At 48.1% G+C, this 22,117-nt stretch overlaps 1 protein-coding gene and 2 pseudogenes across 1 annotated transcript in view; 1 reads left to right on the top strand and 2 right to left on the bottom strand.

Moving 5' to 3' along the window:
- Positions 1–1,036: 1,036 nt before the first annotated feature.
- On the top strand, positions 1,037–1,156 carry LOC136656632 (5S ribosomal RNA; annotated as a pseudogene).
- Positions 1,157–1,285: 129 nt separating this feature from the next.
- Positions 1,286–22,117, bottom strand: part of LZTS3 (leucine zipper tumor suppressor family member 3) — a 62,029-nt gene continuing 41,197 nt past the window's right edge. The window contains exons 2-5 of the mRNA XM_066632208.1: positions 13,234–13,329; positions 11,130–11,610; positions 5,886–6,716; positions 1,286–4,509 (exon numbers count right to left, since the gene is read on the bottom strand). Of these exons, the coding sequence (XP_066488305.1) occupies positions 3,793–4,509; positions 5,886–6,716; positions 11,130–11,576 (1,995 nt within the window). The 5' untranslated portion in view covers positions 11,577–11,610; positions 13,234–13,329 and the 3' untranslated portion in view covers positions 1,286–3,792. The remainder of the gene's footprint in view (positions 4,510–5,885; positions 6,717–11,129; positions 11,611–13,233; positions 13,330–22,117) is intronic.
- Positions 14,936–15,055, bottom strand: LOC136656151 (5S ribosomal RNA; annotated as a pseudogene).

Below are 22,117 nucleotides of genomic sequence, written 5' to 3'. Positions count from 1 at the left end.
AATGTCACATTTTCTCAGTGCTCACTTGGCAATATTTACTGGTGGGAAAAATGGCACTCTCTCTGCCACCCCAGCTAGCACCCCACTGCTAACATCATCCTTTAATGCAAACCCAGAAAGGATTGATTAGGTCTAAGGAGCTACTTTGGGTAATTCTTCCTTGGTGTAAGTTATCAGAGTTCAATTTCTCTGCTATTTGCATTAAACATTGTTTTTTATCAGACCGGTGTAGCCTACATTCCTTTCCTGCCCTGGGACTGATAAGAAGGACCTTTAGGGAGTGTGGGAAAGCCCAGACAGGGGAAACTAATGCTGGTCAGCAAAACATGACCTTGATCAGCAAGTCCAGGCCCACAGACATGGATGCTCAACAAATGGCACTAAGACATAACTGGTGATTTAACTTTCTTTCTCCTTAGTCCTCTCTCTTGGTTGTATTGACCAGATCACTTTCCACTTAAAATGGTGACTACCAGTATTTGGATGAATCATTTCTCAGCCATGAAATCCCACTGCGTCCCCTTTTCCTGCTTGTTTGACCTTTGGATACAGTATACTCTTTGCTGACTCAAAACCTAGTGATACCCTCAAGCTGAAAACTGTCTATCCAGGGCCATGATCAACAGGGCTTCCAGCAATGGGCACAGAACCAAAGGTCCAACTAGCTGAGGGCAGCCACATTTGTGTATTAATATTTTTGTCATCTATGTACTGTATATATCAGTGGTTCTCAAAGTTTTTTGACTGGCAGCTCCCTTGAACTATGGGGCCATTGGCCACGGCTCCTATAGGACAGTGGGTGTTTCATGAGTAGCCCGCGGCTTCCTGGCTGGTTTCCGCGGCTTCCCAGGGAGCCACAGCTCATAGTTTGGGAACCACTAGTATATATGATAGATAGAGAATGGGGAGGGGGGCAAAGCTGGACCACCCCCTGCTTTCATGCACTTTGATTGTATCAGACTTTGCCCTGCAGGGCTCTGATATCAGAAGTGAACCAGGCTGAAGAGAAAAGCACTTGAAACAATGAAGCATGGGGGGATAAGGCAACTGTTACCCTGCACATGCCCAATCTTGTCTGATCTTGGAAGCTAAGCAGGGTCAGGCCTGGTTAGTACTTGGATGGGAGACCGCCTGGGAATACCGGGTGCTGTAGGCTTATACCATGATCTCGGAAGCTAAGCAGGGTCAGGCCTGGTTAGTACCTGGATGGGAGACCGCCTGGGAATACCGGGTGCTGTAGGCTTATACCATGATCTCGGAAGCTATGCAGGGTCAGGCCTGGTTAGTACCTGGATGGGAGACCACCTGGGAATAGCGGGTGCTGAAGGCTTATACCATGATCTCGGAAGCTAAGCAGGGTCAGGCCTGGTTAGTACTTGGATGGGAGACCGCCTGGGAATACAGGGTGCTGTAGGCTTATACCATGATCTCGGAAGCTAAGCAGGGTCAGGCCTGGTTAGTACTTGGATGGGAGACCGCCTGGGAATACCGGGTGCTGTAGGCTTATACCAGAGTCTTTCGAGACTGAAGGTTGCCAACCATTTTTACCTGCACCTGTGCTTCCCTTTTGGTGTAAAGATTAGACCTTCCCTGCCTGCTTTATATGTGAATGGGAAAGATGGAGGGGGAAAAAAAACATAGCTGCCCCCATCACTTCTAGTTTGGCCCCAACAAGTAGGTTCATTATCTTCATGCCATCTCCAGGCTTCTTCACAGTTAGTCTCTGAACAGGCCTCTGCTATGCTTAACTGTTTATTTTAAATTCATTTTCTCTCACAGAGCTTCCAGCAACAGCACAGACCCAAGATGGAAACACTGGGGCTGAGACCAGTCCACATCCCTTTCAAATTGCTGGGATCATGAAGTTATCTATTGTGTGCTTATCCTACCCAAGTATGTTTATTCTGAAGCTTAATCCTGAAAGCAAGAAAGTACGTCCAGATGTTTTCCACCCCCCATATTTCAATAGTCCAAATCCAGCTACAGCTGCGTACATCAACGGCCTGAGACCCTTTCAAATCCATTTTACAAGGCAGATGTATATCAAGACGTGCCCCTGCAAGAAAAACCACACACAGATCTAGAAACTTTACTAATTCTAACCCTTCTGGGTGGACTAAGCCATCTTCCCATGAAAAACAGGAGAAGAAAGTTCTATGCCTAGCTGTGTTCTGGGAAAAACAGAACAGCATTCACTACCTAAGCAAATTTCCATGGTCCTGCTACCCAATCCATTTTGGAGGCAGCAGATATTTAGGAAGAAGGAAGCACAGGGGGTGTTTGCAGTTGGATTTTGTGTCTCAGAATATCCCTTCTAAGTGCAGGAGATCCATGGTGCTTCCCTTCCTACAACCACACTTGCTATTTCACCCAGGAAATGAGAACTGGGGCGGCGGATTTAATAAACAATATTAAATAGTGGTCAGTGTAACAACTATCTGAATGTTCATGGTCCTTCTGGGCCAACAATATATGCCAATTTATGCCACCTGAGTTCAGGATTCCCCTATCTGGAAATGGGTCACATCACGTTTGTGACAAGGGAAGTGCCCCTTGTCCTCATATGCACTCCCCCCACCCCTGCAATCCATAGAACCTCTAGTATAACTTGAGCCTGTGTGGTAAATGTTGAGGTGAGCAGGTCTCACTTACAGGCTTCACCTGTTCTAGCTGTCCGCATAGCCTACGCACCAGGGTGCCATGTGAGCCAGAATTTATCCAGAAAAGAGACCCGCTGAAATAAAACAGGACTTGATTCTGAATAAATAGGATTGGTCTGAATGGGGTACAAATGAAACCCATCTTTGTGGATTGGAACTGGCTTTTAATCCGACATATATCACATTTACATTGGTTTAACTGTCATGGTTTCCTGCAAAGAAACCAGGGCATCATAGTTTCCTGACTGTACTGGGTCATCTTCTTTTTTGAAATTTCTAAGTCCCATCACAAAACACACAGGGCTCCCTGTGGAGAAAGAACTGCTATTTAGCCAGTCTCGGATGTAAACATGACCAAGGATATGGCAAAGATGAGGCAAACTTGCACGTGACACGGCTTTGAGAGCTTCATCTTTACTAAGCAATGTGGTTCAAATGTCCTGGTCAAAGATGGTTTGGCTGCCTGCAGGAACAAGGTGGGATTTGGAAGTTCCAGGATTTAAATCCTCAACATTTTCCTCTTTTGCAAAAAGCGGTCATGGCGTTTAGGGGCTTGGATTGGGGCTGTGGTGTGGAGGGAGGGGGGTCTAACCCTTTCCACAGACACTACAGTCCTAATCCGAAACTGCCTCCCTTCCCTCCCAAGGTGCTATTAGCTGTAGACAGGGAAATGGATGGACGTGGTGTCCATTTGTTTTCTCCTGCACAGCAAATAGCAGTGGGGAGGGATTCAAGTCCGAGAATCACCATGGGGCAAAGAGTTAACCATTTTGTGGGCCCAATCAAAACTGCCTCAAACTGCCCCCCCCCCAGCGGCTCTTTTAAAAAGATGTCAGGAGTTCTAGGGGAGGGTAGTAACAGCAGGATCTGTGGTGCCCTTGTCAGTGGAGCAAGCAAAGAAAGTATCCTGATATCCAATCATCCCTAGCACACAAAACCACCTGTGGCTAATCCTTTTTTCTTTTTTCTTTTTAAATAACCTGTAGAGCACTGACACACATTGGAGGGGACCAGTGCAAAGGAACTTACGCTGCTGGTTCTATAGCACATTGTCCTTAGGAAGATCACCGGCTGAAGTACATGCACAGGAGTTAAAAAAAAAGGCGTACTCTAAATGCCTCGGTTATTTTCCTTAGATCTCTGTAGACTCTATCCTCTCCAGTCGGGATGGAGTCCACGTTTTTTTCTCTTCGGAGTGTGGTGGGCTGGTGGCCTTGCTAGACATTTCATTCACCTTGTGCTCCAGAATCTGGTTCTTCTGGTACATCTCCACATAGTTCAGCTGCAGCTGCTTCTGGTACTTGATGACCTTCTCCTTCTCTTCCTGCCATGTGCGGCGCTCTTCCTCAAAGTCCACTACCTGTTGCTCTCGCTGCTGCTGCTCAGCCTTCAGCTCTGCCTGGAGCCTCTCAACCTCCTTCTTGAGGGCATGAAGGCTCTCCTCGTTCTGCCGTTTCATCTTGGCCTCATCGCTCTCACAAGCCAGGGTGTCCCTCACAAGCTTCTCAGTGAGCTCTGCGTTCAAGTGGCCATGATGTCCCTCTAGGTTGCTCAAGGTCTGCTTCAGGTTAGAGACCTCCAGCTCACACTGACTGAGCTTCTCCCTCAACATCTGCACCTCACCCATCTTCCGCTGAAGGTCATTCTCACAGATCTCTAGGCTGACGCTTTTGGTGCTAAAGGAGTCTTTTAAAGTCAGGATCTGCTCCTCCTTTTCTCGGAGGAAGCTCTTACCCTCCTTCAGCTGGGTCCGCAATCCAACGATCTCGTTCAGCTTCTGGGAGACATCTGCTTGGGAGTCCTTCAGCTGCTGCTTCAATAGAGAGATCTCTCCAGCCTTTTGGCACACCTGGAATAGAGATGTGCTTGTAAGGCAATTTCAACACCAATTATTCCCAATTAGTGCTTTAAAATGCTGCATCAGCCTCATTGAACAAAAACATGAAATGTCACAGGGATTCTACTCCATATTCCGCACTCTGTCCCTTTAGAGTTCTTACATTCATGTGCAGAAACACCTCCCACACCTCTGGCTGCAAACACCTGGCACTCCTACCTCTCAAGGTTGACTCACACCAAAAGAGCACAAGAGTATATTTGTATCTCCCTCAAGTTCTGTTGGAGTGCTGAAGAAGCCCTTCCACCAGCAGCCACTACCAGCAATTGGACAGGAGAGGCTTTGTGGGGGATTTCTCAGCTACGGCTCCTGTATGCCAATCAAGGAGAAGTCTGTTGAGGCTTCCAAATGAGGCTGTGTCCTCAGCCAGACAACCTGACAACATTTCAGTTGGATCTGAAGTGCAGCCAAAGTCCAGGATGGTCTAGGAGGAGGAGATGACAGGAAGGCCGCACTCTATGGCTGGCACAGTGGAGACACTTTGTTTCCGACCAGGAAAACCAGCTATTTCAGAGTTGTGTGTGGTCAGGAGCTCCATGAAGTCAGTTCATAAGGTAGCCAAGCCTCAGCCAATAAAGTTCAGCCTCTTTCCAGCAGCCCAGAAAGTAAGAAAGAGGGTGAAAGCTTGAGAGGAGGACGCCTCAAGGTGATTGAGGTGCCACAAACATGCTTTATATGTTTGCAATACCCCATGTGGCCGCTGTGCCAGGACAGCCAGTGATTAAGACTGGACTGTTAGCGTACTGCCATTTTAAACAAAGCAAAGGGCTGCTCTTGTTTTTTCAAAGGACATCAAAAAAGCCCTGCTGGATTGGGCCAAGGGGCCATCTAGTTCAGCTTCCTGTATTGAGTGGCCCACCAGATGCCTTGGGGAGCACAGATAGCAACAAGAGACCTGTATCCTCTTGTCACTCCCTTGCATCAGGTACTCAGAGACAGGTTACTTCTAATACCCAGAGGTTGCATACCATGATTTGTAACCTGTGATGGATTCCTCCTCCATAAATCTGACCAGTCCCCTTTTAAAAGATGGGGCTGCTTCCTGATTCCTCTGGGTAAGTAAGGCAAGCCAAGACAAGCCAGTTCCGCAAATCATCTGCTTGTTACGGCATACAAGGGTGTCTGCTTCTTTTTCCAGCAGTCCACACAGACTGAGGGCAATCCAAATGCATGCCTCCCTGCACTGAGAGTCCTACCAGTTTCCCAGACCCCTGGATTAGTGCCAAAGCATCACGAACACCAAGACTCCTATAGTCCCATGCAAAATTAGCCCTTCCAAAACAACAGCCGCACACCTTGCATTGACTTAAGCTACGTTGTATTCTCACCTCCCACTTAGTCTCCTCAATCTTGGGAAGAAACTCAGCCTGCTCTTTCTTGAAAGCGACAAATTTCTTCTCCAGCTCTTCCCGTTGCTGAAGCAGCTGGCCGATGTCATCCTGGAGCTTCTTCTTCTCTTGCTGGAGCTTAAAGATCTGGAGCTGCAACGCTTGTTGGGCCCTCTGGGCCTTTTTGGAGACCTGCTGCAGTTTATTGGCGTAGTTTTGCCGGAGGTCCTCCATCTCGCGTTCCCAGATCTTTTGCTTCTCTTCAAAGACCTGATAAATGGCTGCTTCGCTCTTATCTAGGTTTCTCCTCATCTGGAGAACCTCCTGCTCTTTCTCCCACAGTCTGTCCTCCAAGTCCTGAATGATGTCATCTGTCGAAGGAGAGTGGAAAGGCATCGTTTCGTTGAGGTGGTTGAGCCTATTGAACGAAGACGTGCTTTTGCTCGACGACCGTCCGCTGTCTGAGGTAGATATCCCGTTGTATCCCACAATGTTCTTTTCGGTGTAGGTCGTTCCTATGCGGTTTATGTGACTGGTTGAAGCGCTCATCGGGCCAACGTGCTGGCTGTAGCCCGTGCCGTAGGTGGGCAAGCTGGTCAAGGAGTTGCGGCCGGAATCAGAGAGGCCACCTGCTTGGGTGGTAGTCCTGTTAAGGCTGGGCTTCTCCAGGCCGCTTTTGACGGTGGAAGGGCTATTGCTGTTGGCATGGCTCAAGGTCTTTCGGCACTCCGTGACCCCGTTGTTCTGGGGTGGACACAGATTCTGCATGGAATGGAAGTTTTTAGGAACGACAGGCTTAAAGGCTGAAGGTCTAACTAAGGGCTCGTTGCTCTGTGGCGAGAAAAGAAAATAGGAAAGCAAACTATTAATATGCAATTGGATGAAACAGAACAGCTGGATTTGGTGGGGCTTGGCAGGATATTGGACTATAGCTTCCCAAAGTGGGGCCCACAGAGGTGTCCAGAAGTGCCTGCCCGCCCTCCTACTGCTGCTTTCACTGTCCAGCCTACTCTGCAGGGTTGATTTATTATCATCATCAAATTTATATACCATATTTCCAAAAGCACTCCATGCAGTACACAACGCAACTGCAATTTAAAAAAAAACCCATGAAAAAATACAACAATTTTATTTTTGTGAAGAGCAGAGGAGAGAAGCAAGGAAAGCGTATCACCCGTCTCTAGCCCACTCTCACTTTTCCACTTCCTTGCTCTCAAAACACAAGTGCTTTTGAGCCAGGCAATGATTTCAAAGAGCAGCGTGCTGCGTTGGAGAGCAGGAGAAAAGATGAGGCAACCGCAGCGGCAAGGCCCCTGGCAAAATGGCAGGAAAGTGCATGCCTGGATGGGTGAGTGGATACGATGTATGGCTGGATGGAAAGTGGGTGCCTGTGTGCGAGACTCAACCCCTGCTCCCTGGGCAAAGAGGAACTATTTAGAGTGGGGGTGCCCTTATGTTGGCATATGGAGGGCAACTGTCTTTACTCTGCTACTATGTCTTATCTGGTGGCTATTCACTAGTGCTTCTTCTACATCTTTTAAAAATTGGGAGCCCTTTGGGGACAGGGTCCCATTTATTTAATTTGCCATGTAAACTGCTTCGCGAACGTTTTTTGTTTATATACAGGTACATGCCACTGAATGACTGGGATGCGTTCTGCCAATCCCATAGTTGGCACATCCATCATTGTCTAGACAATCACGCAGTTGGGTCCATTCCCCCAAATGCCCTGCAACACCCCAGAATACTTGTGGGGCTCAGAAACAGGAAGGAGGCAGCTAGCTGATGAAAGCGTACACAGGAAGTGTGCAAAGCACCAGTTGGCTAGTGAAGCTGACAAGGAAGGAGCGAAGAACACTAGGCCAGTGAGTTTGGCAGGATCACCGTCATAGATGTGGTCCGTAATTCACCAGAATGTCACTATGCAGTGCATACCGGTACTGCTCTTACAACAACCCTGTGAGGGAGTTTAGGCCAAGATATAATAACTGCTCCAAGGTCACCCACTAAGCTTCATGCCTGGGCAGGAGTTCGTACCTGAATCTTCCTGGTCCAACGTTCTTACACCACACTGGCCCTACCCCACGGCAGCTATTTTGCTGTGATACGTATCATCCCCTCTCATATACTACACAAGTTTGGGGGCACCGGACTGTCGGCTCTTTATTGGTAGCTCTTGGTGGTTCCAAGAAAGGTATTACAGGTGAGAGTACAGATATCTCTCTCTCTCTCTCTCTCTCTCTCTCTCTCAGCATCCAGTTTCCAGCAAACACAAGCCTCTGGAAAGCAAGGTGGTTGTGAAGGCAACACCCCCCCCCCCTTTCCATGTTAATTATTCTCCTGCATTTAGTACTCCAGTGTGAGTTTCATTTAAGCTCTCACAATTAATCACGGTCAATGGCTGACCAAAGCACTGGAATTTGTCGCATCCATCAGCCTGGACTGAAACTATTTTTACAATATAGATGGCAAGAAAGAGAAAAAAGGGGGGGGGGGGAAACACACAGTGTAAGTGCAGAGCTGAATGGAAAAGGATGCCAAAAGATTCCGGCTGGCAGATGCAGTTTCTAGGATATTGGGGAGCTGACTTGATATTCTTTGGGGTCTACAACTGCCACCATACAAACAAGCTTGCTTCTCATCGAGTCGACCCGCAAATTTGAAGCCAAGGTGTTCTGCTTTTTGCATTTTACCAAAAAAACTTAATTCATGGCTCAATCCTACCCAACTTTCCAGCGCTGATGTAGCCGCAATGCAGGCCTGAGGTAAGGGAACAAACATCCCTTTACCTTGAGGAGGCCTCCGTGACACCCCCCCCCACTTCAGCACACACCAGCCAGATTACTCAAGTGGCAGGAACATGTTACTCCCATCCCGTTGGATCTAAAGGGGTTTTCTCACACATTCTAGGGTCCAATTCAAGGTGCTGATCATTACCTCTAAAGCCATAACAGCCCCACTGGATCTGGCCATAGGCCCATCTGGTCCAGCTTCCTGTATCTCACAGCGGCCCACCAAATGCCCCAGGGAGCACACCAGGTAACAAGAGACCTGCAAGGCCTCCTGGGAATCGTAGTTAAGAACATAAGAACAGCCCCACTGGATCAGGCCACAGGCCCATCTAGTCCAGCTTCCTGTATCTCACAGCGGCCCACCAAATGCCCCAGGGAGCACACCAGGTAACAAGAGACCTGCAAGGCCTCCTGGGAATCGTAGTTAAGAACATAAGAACAGCCCCACTGAATCAGGCCATAGGCCCATCTGGTCCAGCTTCCTGTATCTCACAGCGGCCCACCAAATGCCTCAGGGAGCACACCTGATAACAAGAGACCTGCAAGGCTTCCTGGGAATTGTAGTTAAGAACATAAGAACAGCCCCACTGGTTCAGGCCATAGGCCCATCTAGTCCAGCTTCCTGTATCTCACAGCGGCCCACCAAATGCCCCAGGGAGCACACCAGATAACAAGAGACCTGCAAGGCCTCCTGGGAATTGTAGTTAAGAACATAAGAACAGCCCCACTGGATCAGGCCATAGGCCCATCTGGTCCAGCTTCCTGTATCTCACAGCGGCCCACCAAATGCCCCAGGGAGCACACTAGATAACAAGAGACCTGCAAGGCTTCCTTGGAATTGTAGTTAAGAACATAAGAACAGCCCCACTGGATCAGGCCAAAGGCCCATCTGGTCCAGCTTCCCGCATCTCACAGCGGCCCACCAAATGCCCCAGGGAGCACACCAGATAACAAGAGACCTGCAAGGCCTCCTGGGAATTGTAGTTAAGAACATAAGAACAGCCCCACTGGATCAGGCCATAGGCCCATCTGGTCCAGCTTTGTGTATCTCACAGCGGCCCACCAAATGCCCCAGGGAGCACACCAGATAACAAGAGACCTGCAAGGCTTCCTGGGAATTGTAGTTAAGAACATAAGAACAGCCCCACTGGATCAGGCCACAGGCCCATCTAGTCCAGCTTCCTGTATCTCACAGCGGGCCACCAAATGCCCCAGGGAGCACACCAGATAACAAGAGACCTGCAAGGCTTCCTGGGAATTGTAGTTTAAGAACATAAGAACAGCCCCACTGGATCAGGCCAGAGGCCCATCTAGTCCAGCTTCCTGTATCTCACAGCGGCCCACCAAATGCCCCAGGGAGCACACTAGATAACAAGAGACCTGCAAGGCTTCCTTGGAATTGTAGTTAAGAACATAAGAACAGCCCCACTGGATCAGGCCATAGGCCCTTCTAGTCCAGCTTCCTGTATCTCACAGAGGCCCACCAAATGCCCCAGGGAGCACACCAGATAACAAGAGACCTGCAAGGCCTCCTGGGAATTGTAGTTAAGAACATAAGAACAGCCCCACTGGATCAGGCCATAGGCCCATCTGGTCCAGCTTTCTGTATCTCACAGCGGCCCACCAAATGCCCCAGGGAGCACACCACATAACAAGAGACCTCATCCTGGTGCCCTCCCTTGCATCTGGTGCCATCCCTTGCACCAGCCCTACACAGGTTGGACCTTCAATACCTGAAGGACCACCTTTTATCATATGTAACTATTAAGATCTTCAAGAAATTCTATGCTTCATGTGCTGCCCCGGAGCGAGGCTCACATCCAGACATAACAAAACTTTCTCCATGACAGGCCCCCTGCTGTGGAACTCCTTGCCTCGGGGAGTTTGAAAAGCTTCCTCTTTGTCTACTTTTAAAAAAGGAACCTACAAACCTTCTGGCTTGTGAGCTGCTGTTAAAGAATTTTATTCTTTCCTTTTTAAAAAAAATTATTTCTGTAGATCTTATATCATTGTAAACTGGTTAGGTTTAGCCTTGGGACTATTTGTGAAAGACAGGATTAAAAAAAAATGAATGAACGAACAAATAAAAACAACCTTTGACACTCCCTGTTCAGGGAGATTTGCCTGGTCCTCTTTCTGCTGACTTTTTTTGAAGATGTTCAGACAAGCTTTCAGTCAGGGGTTTCCTATGACTAACTGCTCTATTCCCCATGCTCTGGCTTGTTTTTTCAAGTATCTTTTGTAAGGTGCTTTGGTGTTTTGAAAGCAGAAAGGTAAGTTACACATTTTTTCAACAAGCAGGCAAGCACACATCCCTTTAACAGAGTGCTGCCCTCTTCTCTTTGCTTGCCCCATAACCTTTAGTTCATTTGTCATAGTGACTATTGAACTGGCGATGCTTTCCAGCCATCAGAGAAGGGTTGACACTATACGAGAAGATACAGACACTCACCTGGTCTAATTTACCAGAGATTGGCAATATCTTTGGTGGGTTACTGGGTTCTCTGTACTGGGGAGGAGGCAAATTTTTCTCATTGTTGGCTGCAACATTCCCGCAAAGGTCAGCTTTCACTTTCTCATTCTTGCGCAGGTCCCCATTGATGTAGATGGAGTTGGAGATCTTTTCCAACTTGTAGGTCTTCTCTTCCCCAGAATAGCGGTTGGAGAACTCCCGGGTGGAGTAGTTATTCCGGGATCCGTCAACCTGTCGGCTGCTGTTCTGAGTCCTGGTGCCCACGCTCTTCATGGCAAACTCTTGTTCGTTGGCCACTCCGCTTCCAACACTTCCCATACTGCCCTGGGATGTGGGTTCAGAGAGCCTGGGGTCGAAAGAGTGGAATGATTCCTGGCTGTGAAAACTGGGGTCGCTGAGGACAGGGATGGTCTCTAATTTGGCCATGGCAAGATCTGGAAGTTGAGGCACGTCAGTGGCACTAGAAGAGAAGGAAAAGTAGATGAGACAACCTGTTCAAGAGAGACTTTGGCTTCCTAATGTTTCAGTATTAAGCAACAATGGACACAAGAGAAGCACAACAAATGCAAAGGGGAAACCAAGGACAGGAAAATTCCTTGCCAGGCTGGGATAAGGGGCTAAACAACTGCTGCAGCTTTTGCCCACCCTCCAAAAAAACCCAAGGATATGAGAACGAAACAGGCAATGAACCAGCATCTTCCTGGTTCCCCCTTGGAATGAGTCATTTGAGACCAAAAGTGGTCTCAAGGAGTTTTGATGGAGAAGCAGTTTTGTCCCGAACTTACAGGGCAAGAGGGGAGAGGAACAGCATGGAGTGAAAACTAGGAAGACCAGAGGCACACTCCAGAAGGTGCTGCAACCATTTTTGGGAATGTATAAAACGCTCCAGTTTGCACTGGGATAGTTGGGATCTTTGTGAGTGTCCAGCACTCAGTGGCAGAGCCCTGCTTTATATGCAGAGGCTTAATCTCTGGCTGGGAACATCTCCCATTAGGGCTGGGAAGCGGTAGTGTAGCTACAGGGGGTGCAAAGCACTAAGTTTTGCAGGGAGCCTCACCGTAGCATGCAGGTGGCCCCTCCCCCTCGGAGCAATTCCTGGTGGTGGGAGCAAAACGGAGGTGTTTGTTAGTAGTACTGAAGCTTAGTAGTGAAGCTGCAGCACTTTGCGCATGGTCTGAGGCACTCTCTATTTTACTGCTTCACATTTTCCAGGCTGTGTCCATTCAAAAGAACTGCCTGCAGGAATCAACCCCTCGCAAAAGGGAACGGCCACCGAGCAGAGCTAAGGCAACACTTTCAAAACAGCACAGTGCGACAGCCTCCCAAGCTAATGGCTGAAAACGGCACAGCAACCAGCCTTGCACCCAGTATGGCAGAAACACAAACACAGCTGGCCCACAAACAGCTACGGGGCACACCCACTTCACATTCTCATGCTTTCTTTCATTCCAAGACGGAACCCCAACCCACCCCAACCGTACCACAACGACGCATGTTCAAAGACACCACACACACAGACCTTCCAAGAGCAGCAGGCATTTTCACCACAGTAGTGCCACACGCATGCCGCAATGACACAATGCACACAGCAGGCAACGCCACAGCAAGTGTGACTGCACAGGGCAGCTGAAAATGGCAAAGAGGGACCAAAGATGTTGTGACTTTTTTTCCTTCTCAACTGTGCCTCTGAGAGCAGTCGGTGAGGCAGGGATTCAACAGGCGCAGGTTTCCCCAATGCGAAGATGTGCTGACGAAGAAAACATAACCTGTTGAAGCTCTGCCTCCCTGCCAGAAGAAAGGCAGCCAGCAATCATACATTGTGGGATTTCGTGCGAGAACAAAGTGTTCCTTGCATACCACAACTATCCAACTGGGCACCTGTTTTCTACACTCTTGAGCATTTGGTTAGGGGACTGTCAGTCCTAGAAGGGGCACATTTGGAGGTGGGGGGGAAAGGGAAGGAATTGGAGAAGAAAATGCAATGTTTTCTTGGGGTAGCGGGATGGCCTTCACGCTCCCTCCGAGGATGGTCACCATCTCTTTCGCCCTCCCTCGCAGAAGACAGCAGAGCGGACTTATTTACTTGACTGAGCCGGATCAGGTATAAAACGCCAACTCCACACCGCACCGCCTAGGTTCCCGAATGCGCCCCATTCATTCACGGGCTCAGCTATTGGTGCTAAAAATGGAATGGAAGAAGATAAACAGGTTAAAACAAAGTTCCTCATTTGGAAAGGTGTTTTGTTTCCCCCCCCCTTTTTTTTTAATGAAATCCCAGTTTGTCCTCTTGCACCAAGGTTGTTTGTCTCCTAAGATCCCTGCAAAGGGTGCCTCTGGGCATGCCAGAGCCAGGAACTGCGCATGGCAAGTCAGAGTGTGAAGCTTTCCCAGAGCCTCAGGGAGCACAGCAGAAAACAGGAGACCTGCATCCGGGACCTCCTTGGCTCAGGATATGAAACTCTGTGGCTCCTAACACACTGGGGCCATGGGATCTGCAGATCTGTTCCAGGATCCTTGTAGATACAGAACTCCACGAATACTGGAACCTGCAGTGGTGGCAGCATGGAACCGCAATTACTCACCTGGAGGCCACACCTGGCCCTCTGGAAGTCACACCAGCCTCTTCAGATCACCTCCTGGAAGCAACCAGAAGTTCTCAGCACAAACCAGAAGTGGCTTCTGGCCACATCTAGGAGGCCTCATCTGTGGATGCTCAAATCCACAGGTGCCCATCCCATAGATAAGGAGGGCCTACTGTATTCACCTGCAGGGCAAGGTGAGCCCTGCATCCCCAGCGTTCTTCTCCAGGTTAGATTTCCATCCAAAACAGGACTCCTCTCTCTTCTGTCTCCTCCTCCTCTCTCATGCAGGAGGGAGTGTCTCTTAAGGCAGCAGTTTTTCCATCTGCACTTTCTACAAAGTAGCTTCATTAAAAATAATTTGAAAACATTGCGCTGTGCTGCTCGAGAGGGCTGCAAAGCCTAGCGAAGGAAGTGGCAGCTGGAGAGACGCAGCCTCGGGCCTGCTGCGATGGCTGAGCAGAGGCGCAGCTGATTTGCCACACCGTGTGAATCCTGCAGCTGGATGGGAGTGTGACTGAAACTGGCAGGGGGAAGCCACGTGAATGGCATTTTTTTTAACCAAGGACAATTTGCTGGCCTCTGTCACTCAGGGCGCCTTTTCTCTGGCCAATCAAAATGTTTTTAATTGATCAGAACTTGGGTTGCACTATCAAAAACATTGTGGCCTTAACCACAGATTCTGAATGTTCCTCTTAGAGGATGCCTACTTGGAAGAGTTACCAACCAGTTACTGAGTCCCTGCACTGCCTCCAGAAGTTCCTAGGCTCAATCCCTGCCCAAACGTTGGGCAGAAATGGCTTAACTCAACAATGAGGAAATGGGAACAGTTCAGGATTTCATCTTCCTTGGATCAAAAATTGTTCATGATGGCAGTTCCACACCTGAAATCAAATGCAGGATAACTCTAGGCCACACTGCAACGGTCAACATGAATAAGATCAGGAAAAGCAAAGATCCCGCCCTAAATACAACAGGCAGACTAGTTTGAACAATACTCTTCCCTGTAATGATATATGGGTGTGACAGTCGAACCGTAAGAAAGGTTGACCAAAGAAGAATGGATGCACTTGAATTGGACATGGTTGGCAAACTTCAGTCTCAAAAGACAATGGTATAAGCCTACAGCACCCGGTATTCCCAGGCGGTCTCCCATCCAAGTACTGACCAGGCCCGACCCTGCTTAGCTTCTGAGATCATGGTATAAGCCTACAGCACCCGGTATTCCCAGGCGGTCTCCCATCCAAGTACTAACCAGGCCTGACCCTGCTTAGCTTCCAAGATTAGACGAGATCAGGCATGTGCAGGGTAACAGTTGCTGTGCACTTGAATTGTGGTGCTGGCAAAAATGGTCACATTATTATTATTATTTATTTATTTGATTTGTAATCCGCCTTTCTCCCCAGAGGGCACCCAAGGCGGGTACATATACCATGGACAGAGTAACCAACGGAGAAGTGCTGGACCTTACAAAACCAGACACATCATGAGATGGCCAGATTCTGACACTACGGCTGACTTACTCTTGGCCATGTCAAGCGCGCAAATTCACTAGAGAAGGCGGTGATGCTAGGATGTGCTAGTGGAACACGAAGGGGCAGGCAAAGAACATGCTGGCTCGACACCATCAAAACAGACACAAAGATGAAAATCCAACCATTTGAAAGAAGCCGGGCTTCACAGGCAGCGTGGAGTGCTCTCGCTTATAGAGTCACCAAGAGTCGGGCACAACTGAATGGATAAAGAAGAAGAAAACTTCAGAAGCCGCCCATCAGCAGGTTCACTCTCAATGCTATACAAGAGAGTCTCATTCAACAGGGGGACAGAGGAAAGGCTGCTGACATTTGAGACTGGCCCCCTGAGGCTGGTGTAATGCTAACAGCACTGAGCCCTAAGCACCCATCTTATATCAAATCCAACCACTGGGCCTTTTAGCCTGGCAGTGCCTGCTAGTGACTCTCAGGATCTTGGCTACCAAGGGTGCCTGGGCCCATCTGTCTGCAAAACATGTTCTCTATCGCTCAGCTATGGTTCCTCCACAACCCTCGTCAACTGATATTGCCCTGCAGTTCTCCCTCCCACTGAGCTTAGGACGGAGACGGCTGGGAATCTGAAAAGGGAAGGGTGGGGGAATGCTGCCAATCACTGCCAAAAGAACTGGCAGGCACGTCGGTCTCACCAGCTAACAATAGCCTGGCAAGTTCCCTAGACACTGAGAGAGAAATTGCCAGATGTTATTTCTGATAAAGTCATGTTTCCAGGAGGGTTAGGAAAGTCTTGCTGGGGGGGGGGGGGCAAGTAATATCCAAATAGGCTGATGGGGGGGGGGGAGATGGCAATATTCCTATTCCAGTTGGCACGAGTATATTGTGAGGAATCAACCAGACAATTCCAGCTTTGCTATTACAAGAGGAAAGCACCAGAGAGAATTCCTAGAAATACGGGCACCTTTGCAGAAAAGGGATTCTGCTTGGGCAGAAGGGAGCACACGGGCTGCACCTGCTCTATGCGTGATCCAGCTCTATGTGCTTTGGTTCAGTACAGTGGTGTAGTTAGAGGGGGTGCAAAGCACTAAGTTTTGCAGAGAGCCTCATCGCAGCATGCAAGTGGCCCTCTCCCTCCCTTTCACAACCAGACGTATGCCTCTGTTTTGCTTTCACAACCCAAAACGGCTCCAAAGGGGGGGACACTTGCACACTTTGGTGAGGTTCCCTCCAAAATCTAGTGCTTTGCACCCCCTCTAGCTATGCCATTGATGCATTTGCTGTCACCGCCAAGCTGTCTGCACTCCCAAACCTGGAGAGCTGCTGTAGGGCCAAACAGCAAATACTGGGTCAGATAGAACAATCATGGTGAACCCTTGCTTTACAATGTCCAGACATACCATAATGCTGTGAAAATATTGCATTGTGACCCCAACACCCCATTCTTTTTTGGGGAATTCATTCCAAGACCTCAAAAGTCAAAGTTTCTGCCACAGAAACCAGCCTATTTCCCTCTCTAAAGGGCAATTTAAAAAGGTCCCTACTGTGCTCTTTAAAAGCCACGGGTATCAATTTACGCTACTTGTTCCCCACCTCTTTTTACTTGTGTTCCACTTGGTAGCCCATTTCTATTTATTTATTTTATTTTATTAATTTATACCCCACCTTTTTGCCCAACGGGCACACAAGGCGGCTTACAATTTCAAAGTACAACATGAAAAACAATCATTAAAAACAATTTACAATAATTAAACAAATCTGAAAACAAACAAACCCCGTGGATTTTCATATAAAAAGCAAGAAGCAAGAACGCCAGCCAGCCTGTCAACAATTAAAAGCTTTTTGAAATAAAAAGGTCTTCAGTCCACGCCAAAACGTTAGCAACGAGGAAGCAGTTCTCCGTTCTAAGGGGAGGGTATTCCAAAGTTCGAGGGCCACCACCGAGAAGGCCCTCTTCCTGGCCGCTGCCCCTCTCACATCTCTTAGTGGCAGCACTGTCAAAAGGGCCCCCCCAGATGATCTAAAAGCACCGGCCGGATTGTAGGGAAGGAGGCGGTCCCTCAAATACCCCATTCATTTCTATAAATTGTACCTTTCATATTAGCTAAATGTTTGCAATTAATATAGTTGCTGCTATTTCAAATTAATACACTGTAACTGTAATTAAATGGCCCAATAATGGGATTTAAAAGTTTTCAACCACTGGTCCATATCTGATAGCACACGAATTGAAAAATTTAAAGCTTAACTTAAAATGGGAACAGAAACTACCCTGTGTAGAGAAGACCCAGAAGAACTCACTCACTGAACACCGCTCACTGACTGAGGTGCTTATATATACACTGGCACTGGTGCGACAGTGTTCACCTCCATTTTGCTCTTGCTGCCGGGAATGGCTCCGAAGGGGAGGGGGAGAATCCCCTTGCACGGTCCATTCAGGAACCTGCAAAACTTGGTGCTTTGCACCCCCTCTAGCTATGCCACTGCCTGGAAGCTTCCAATCCACATCCCTTTTGCAAGTTCCTTATTACTACCCCTGTCCGGTATGCATTTGTTATGTTTGGCTGAACACTGGCAGGATTTAGTCGACAAAACTTAGCTAAGCCAACAGTCAATATTTAACCAGCTCCTCCCTCCCTACTCCAAAGGCATTTGGTTTCCTCTGCTGAAAAACTGTAAATTAAGAGATTTCACACAAATACAAGACAAAAAACTTTGCCATCACCAATGCAGATCTAGTTTTCTATTTCCGGGGAACCAAATCCCAGCTATTTGTTTCTCTAATTCCTTTCTTTCTCCTTGTTTAAAAGAGGATGAAAAAAAACCCCTTTGTCTTGGTAGGATTACAGGCCAGCAGGCCTCTCTGTAAATCCTCCCTTTCAAAAGGTCTACATACCCTCATGTAGCCGGTTAATGCCATAACAAAACGAGATGTTCCAATCCCAGATGTTCTCAAACAGAGAGTGACATCATGCACGGAAGCCTAGAGTTGTACTGACACAGGGGGTTGCCTCTCTACCGCTTCTCACTCACTTCCGCATACCCTGACCAGGTTACAAGCCACAATGACTACAGGTTACCTCTAAAGCCTGTAGGTTGCATCTGCTGGGCGACTGCGAGATACAGGAAGCTGGATTAGATGGGCCTTTGGCCTGATCCAGCAGGGCTCTTCTCACGTTCTGAACCACACGATGACAATCTGCACAACCCATTCTCTCCTTCCACTCAAGCAGGCCCATAGCCAGGATTCTAGAGGTGGGAGGGCAACTATTTTTTCAAGGGGGGTAATGATGTCAGGTATCTATACTGGTGGGCAAAATGAAAGGATAAGGATGGAGAAACATCAAATACCCTCAACATCAAATACATTACTTTTATATGTCTCTACCATGTCTCCCCTCAGGCCTCTGTGGCTATTTGCTGGGTGGGTAGACCTGGGCTCCCACCTGGACTTGGAGCCCAGGTCTACCTGTTTGGGTAGACCTGGGCTCCTGATTGAGCTGAAAGCCTCTGTGGCTGTTTGCTGGGTGGGTAGACCTGGGCTCCCATTCCAGCCAATCCCCTTGATACCTGCCAAGTGGGTGTTCCCTGACACCTGATTTTGCTCTCCATCCTGGCGGGCACCCTTCCCTGCTGGCAGGACAGTTGGGGGGGGGGGGGAGGTTTGCACCCATGGCCTCCCCAGGATCCACCCCTGCTTAGAACCTTTCCCACACTCAAGTTCTTGGTTCTCCTTCGCTCAAATGCTTTCCATGTTTTCTCCCACCAGAAAAATGGTTTCCCCAGCCCCCAAGCAGCAGCCATTAATTTAAAAGTATATCTGAAAGGCAAGAACCTGCCCCCAGGATTTCTCCAAACAGAAACATTTCTTCCTGCCCCCCCCCAGCAGTACCATGATAGTAATTAGCATGTTCCACAGTAGAAGAAACAGCCCCCTCCCTTCCCCCAGCCAGTACAAGGAGAAAACTCTCCCCACTTTCTTGTAGCTGCTCTTGACCAGCCCCGTTCTCCATGTGCTCTGGATGGAGACAGGGTGACCAGAGGTCACAACTTCCAAAGAGCCCCCCCCAGACCCTGTTCTACTCACTCTACACACACGCACTCTCTCCTCCCCAACCCCTGCCAGAAGCACCTTCCTGTGCACAAAAAATGTGGCAAAAAGGGCTTCAAATCACCCCCAACTGACGCCAGATTAGATAGAGGACAGGTTTGGAAAAAATGCTGGAGGGGGCAAAGTGCTGGCTTGGGGGGGGGCAAAGCCCCCCTGGCCCTCCCCAGCTACGGCCTGCACTCAAGCCTGATTCATGTTAAGCTGCACCTGAAGCAAGCCCTTTCCCCCCACCTCTCTGATTAAAAAAAGAATGTATGTGGGTTACCCCTTATCCAAACATCCGAAATCCAAACTATTCTGAACTCCAGACATTTTTGTCTAGGTCTATTTTAAAATTTTCTGTAGTGTGAACACTAAATGGTCTTGTGTTCATTCTCACGTATAGTGCAAGTACAGGCTGTAAGCTCTGCTCTGTGGTGTGTACCTGTACAGACATTGTTGGAAAATGCCAAATGGGCCAGTAGATACCAGTATGGGTAACGGTGAAAAGAGCAAAAGGAATCATTTCTCATTATAACCTATGGAAGTATTCCAAAATCTAGACAAAAATGAAATCCAGACACCTTCCTGTCCCAGGCAGTCCGGATAAGGGATACTCAACCTGTATATTTAGTTACATGGGTACAATAGCACATATCCACCCCACTGCCACCTTCTCCTGTGTCAAGAATGGTCTGCAGGTATGCTGCAAAAGTTTAGGGAAGGGTCATTTATTACCATGGCCATTGAGGGATGCGAGCCTCCCAGAGGCAGTGCAGTGTGCCTTGTCAATTGCCCCAAAACTTTGGCAGCGATCAAGACCCCTTGTTATCATTCCTTTTCGGAAAGAGGAATTCCATAGCTCAAAAAGAGGATCATGTGAGCTGGCCCTCAACTGAGCAAACCCTGATAACTATTTGAAGATGAAATTCCAGGCAGATATGAATGTAAAATTAAGCTTGCTTTAAGTTCAGGTAGGTTAATCATTTAACATTGCATTCCTAAGCGGCAGTGTGAGAAATCCCCGAGCACTGTTTCACAGCTGATGCACCGGAGTTAAGATCAATCAGTGCAATCGTAGCGACAAAGTTGTAGTAACCAATGGCAAAAAGGTTCTGTGCATATCTATTATTTGATCTTCTTGAAACTAAGAAAAAAAATAGAGTTTTTACTTTTAAACACTGATTATTTCTGACACTTATAGAATGCAATCAAGTAAATTAAATAATAATAGAAAGAACAAGAAATGTGCGTAGCAACTGAAAAAAAGAAATCAAGGATGGAGATTGGCATATAGTACAACAGGGATTTTCAACGTTTGTCTTCTCATGGCACGCTAACATCTATGGTCTTCTCTATGCCTCTTGTGATGTCACTTCCAGGAGACCCTTCTGGGTTCTGGAGCTCTGTTTCTGCAGTCACAAATTGTCCCTCTTTGCCTGCTCCCTCTTCCTCCAGACCAGGGGTGCCCAAACCCCGGCCCTGGGGCCACATGCAGCCCTCGAGGCCTCTCAATGTGGCCCTCAGGGAGACCCTAGTCTCCAAAGAGCCTCTGGCCCTCCAGTGATTTGTTGGCGCCCGCGCTGGCCCAACGCAACTGCTCTCAGTGTGAGGGTGATTGTTTGACTTCTCGTGTGAGCTGTGGGATGAGGGCTTCCTCCACTGCTTGCTGTTTCACATCGATGATGCAGTAGCAGCAGCAAAGGAAAGGCCTGCTTTGTGCAAGGCCTTTTATAGGCCTTGAGCTATTGCAAGACCTTCATTCATTCATATAAGTTCATCTTTAATATATTCATTTATGTATACTTATGTAAATGTATTCAAATTTTAAATGTAAATTAATTCTTTCCTCCCCCCCCCGGCCCCCAACACAGTGTCAGAGAGTTGATGTGGCCCTCCTGCCAAAAACTTTGGACACCCCTGCTCCAGACTGACAATTCATTACTACAGACAGTTATCCTGGAAACAGAGCCACAGAACCTGGAAGAATTTTCCAGCGATTTTCAACCTCTGTGTTCCAAAGTCCCACAGCACACTTGCAGACCTTTCATGGCACACCAAGGTGTCATGGCATTCTGGTTAAAAATCGCTGCTGCATAGGTTGGAATGTAACATTGGTAAAAACAACAGACATACAGAGAAACTCTTGAGTGCTTCAAACCATTCCAGACCTCCAAGTATGCCTACTATACACTAATGGAGTTTAGTCAAAGGTGTGCAGGTTCTGCTGTGAAGAGCAAAAGAGCTACCCTTTTTCCAGAAGCGAGTCTTCATTACGTGGCTCTGCCATGCCCTTGAGCTGAGAAGGAATCCCATCCAAAGCAAGCACACCTCGTATCTGTTCATGCCGGTTACTAGTCTTTGGGATATTTGTTGCCGCACCTTTTCTTACGAGCAATTAAACTACAATCAATAACTGGGCAATTAACTCTGTACGTGGTGAAGAGACTGAATAAATTAGTGGGGATATCCACGTCTCCATGTTTAGGACAACAACAGGGGGATTTCTGAGCATTACCTCTGAATACCTGCAAAAGCTCAAGGGCTTTTTGATGAGAAGGAAGGGTTTGGAGCAAAAGTGGGGGTGCTGATGAGGCAATGGGGTTCAATACCAGTGAAGCACATTTGTGAGAAGGAGGATTAGGCCTCTGGTCACCCCTCAGTGGGCACCACGGGTCCTTATTTGTGCTAGTACAACCATACCTTGACTTTCATCCACTTGACTTTCACGGCTTTGCTCTTTCAGCAGTTTTAAATTAGAGCAGCGGTCTCCAAAGTGGAATCCGCTATGCGCTGGGAAAGTCTTCCCTGGTG

The sequence above is a fragment of the Tiliqua scincoides genome, chromosome 6 (assembly GCF_035046505.1).
Source record: "Tiliqua scincoides isolate rTilSci1 chromosome 6, rTilSci1.hap2, whole genome shotgun sequence".
In the NCBI taxonomy this organism is placed as follows: Eukaryota; Metazoa; Chordata; class Lepidosauria; order Squamata; family Scincidae; genus Tiliqua; species Tiliqua scincoides.
Note: the sequence above shows the minus strand (reverse complement) of the source record. Positions and strands in the feature narration are given on the sequence as shown.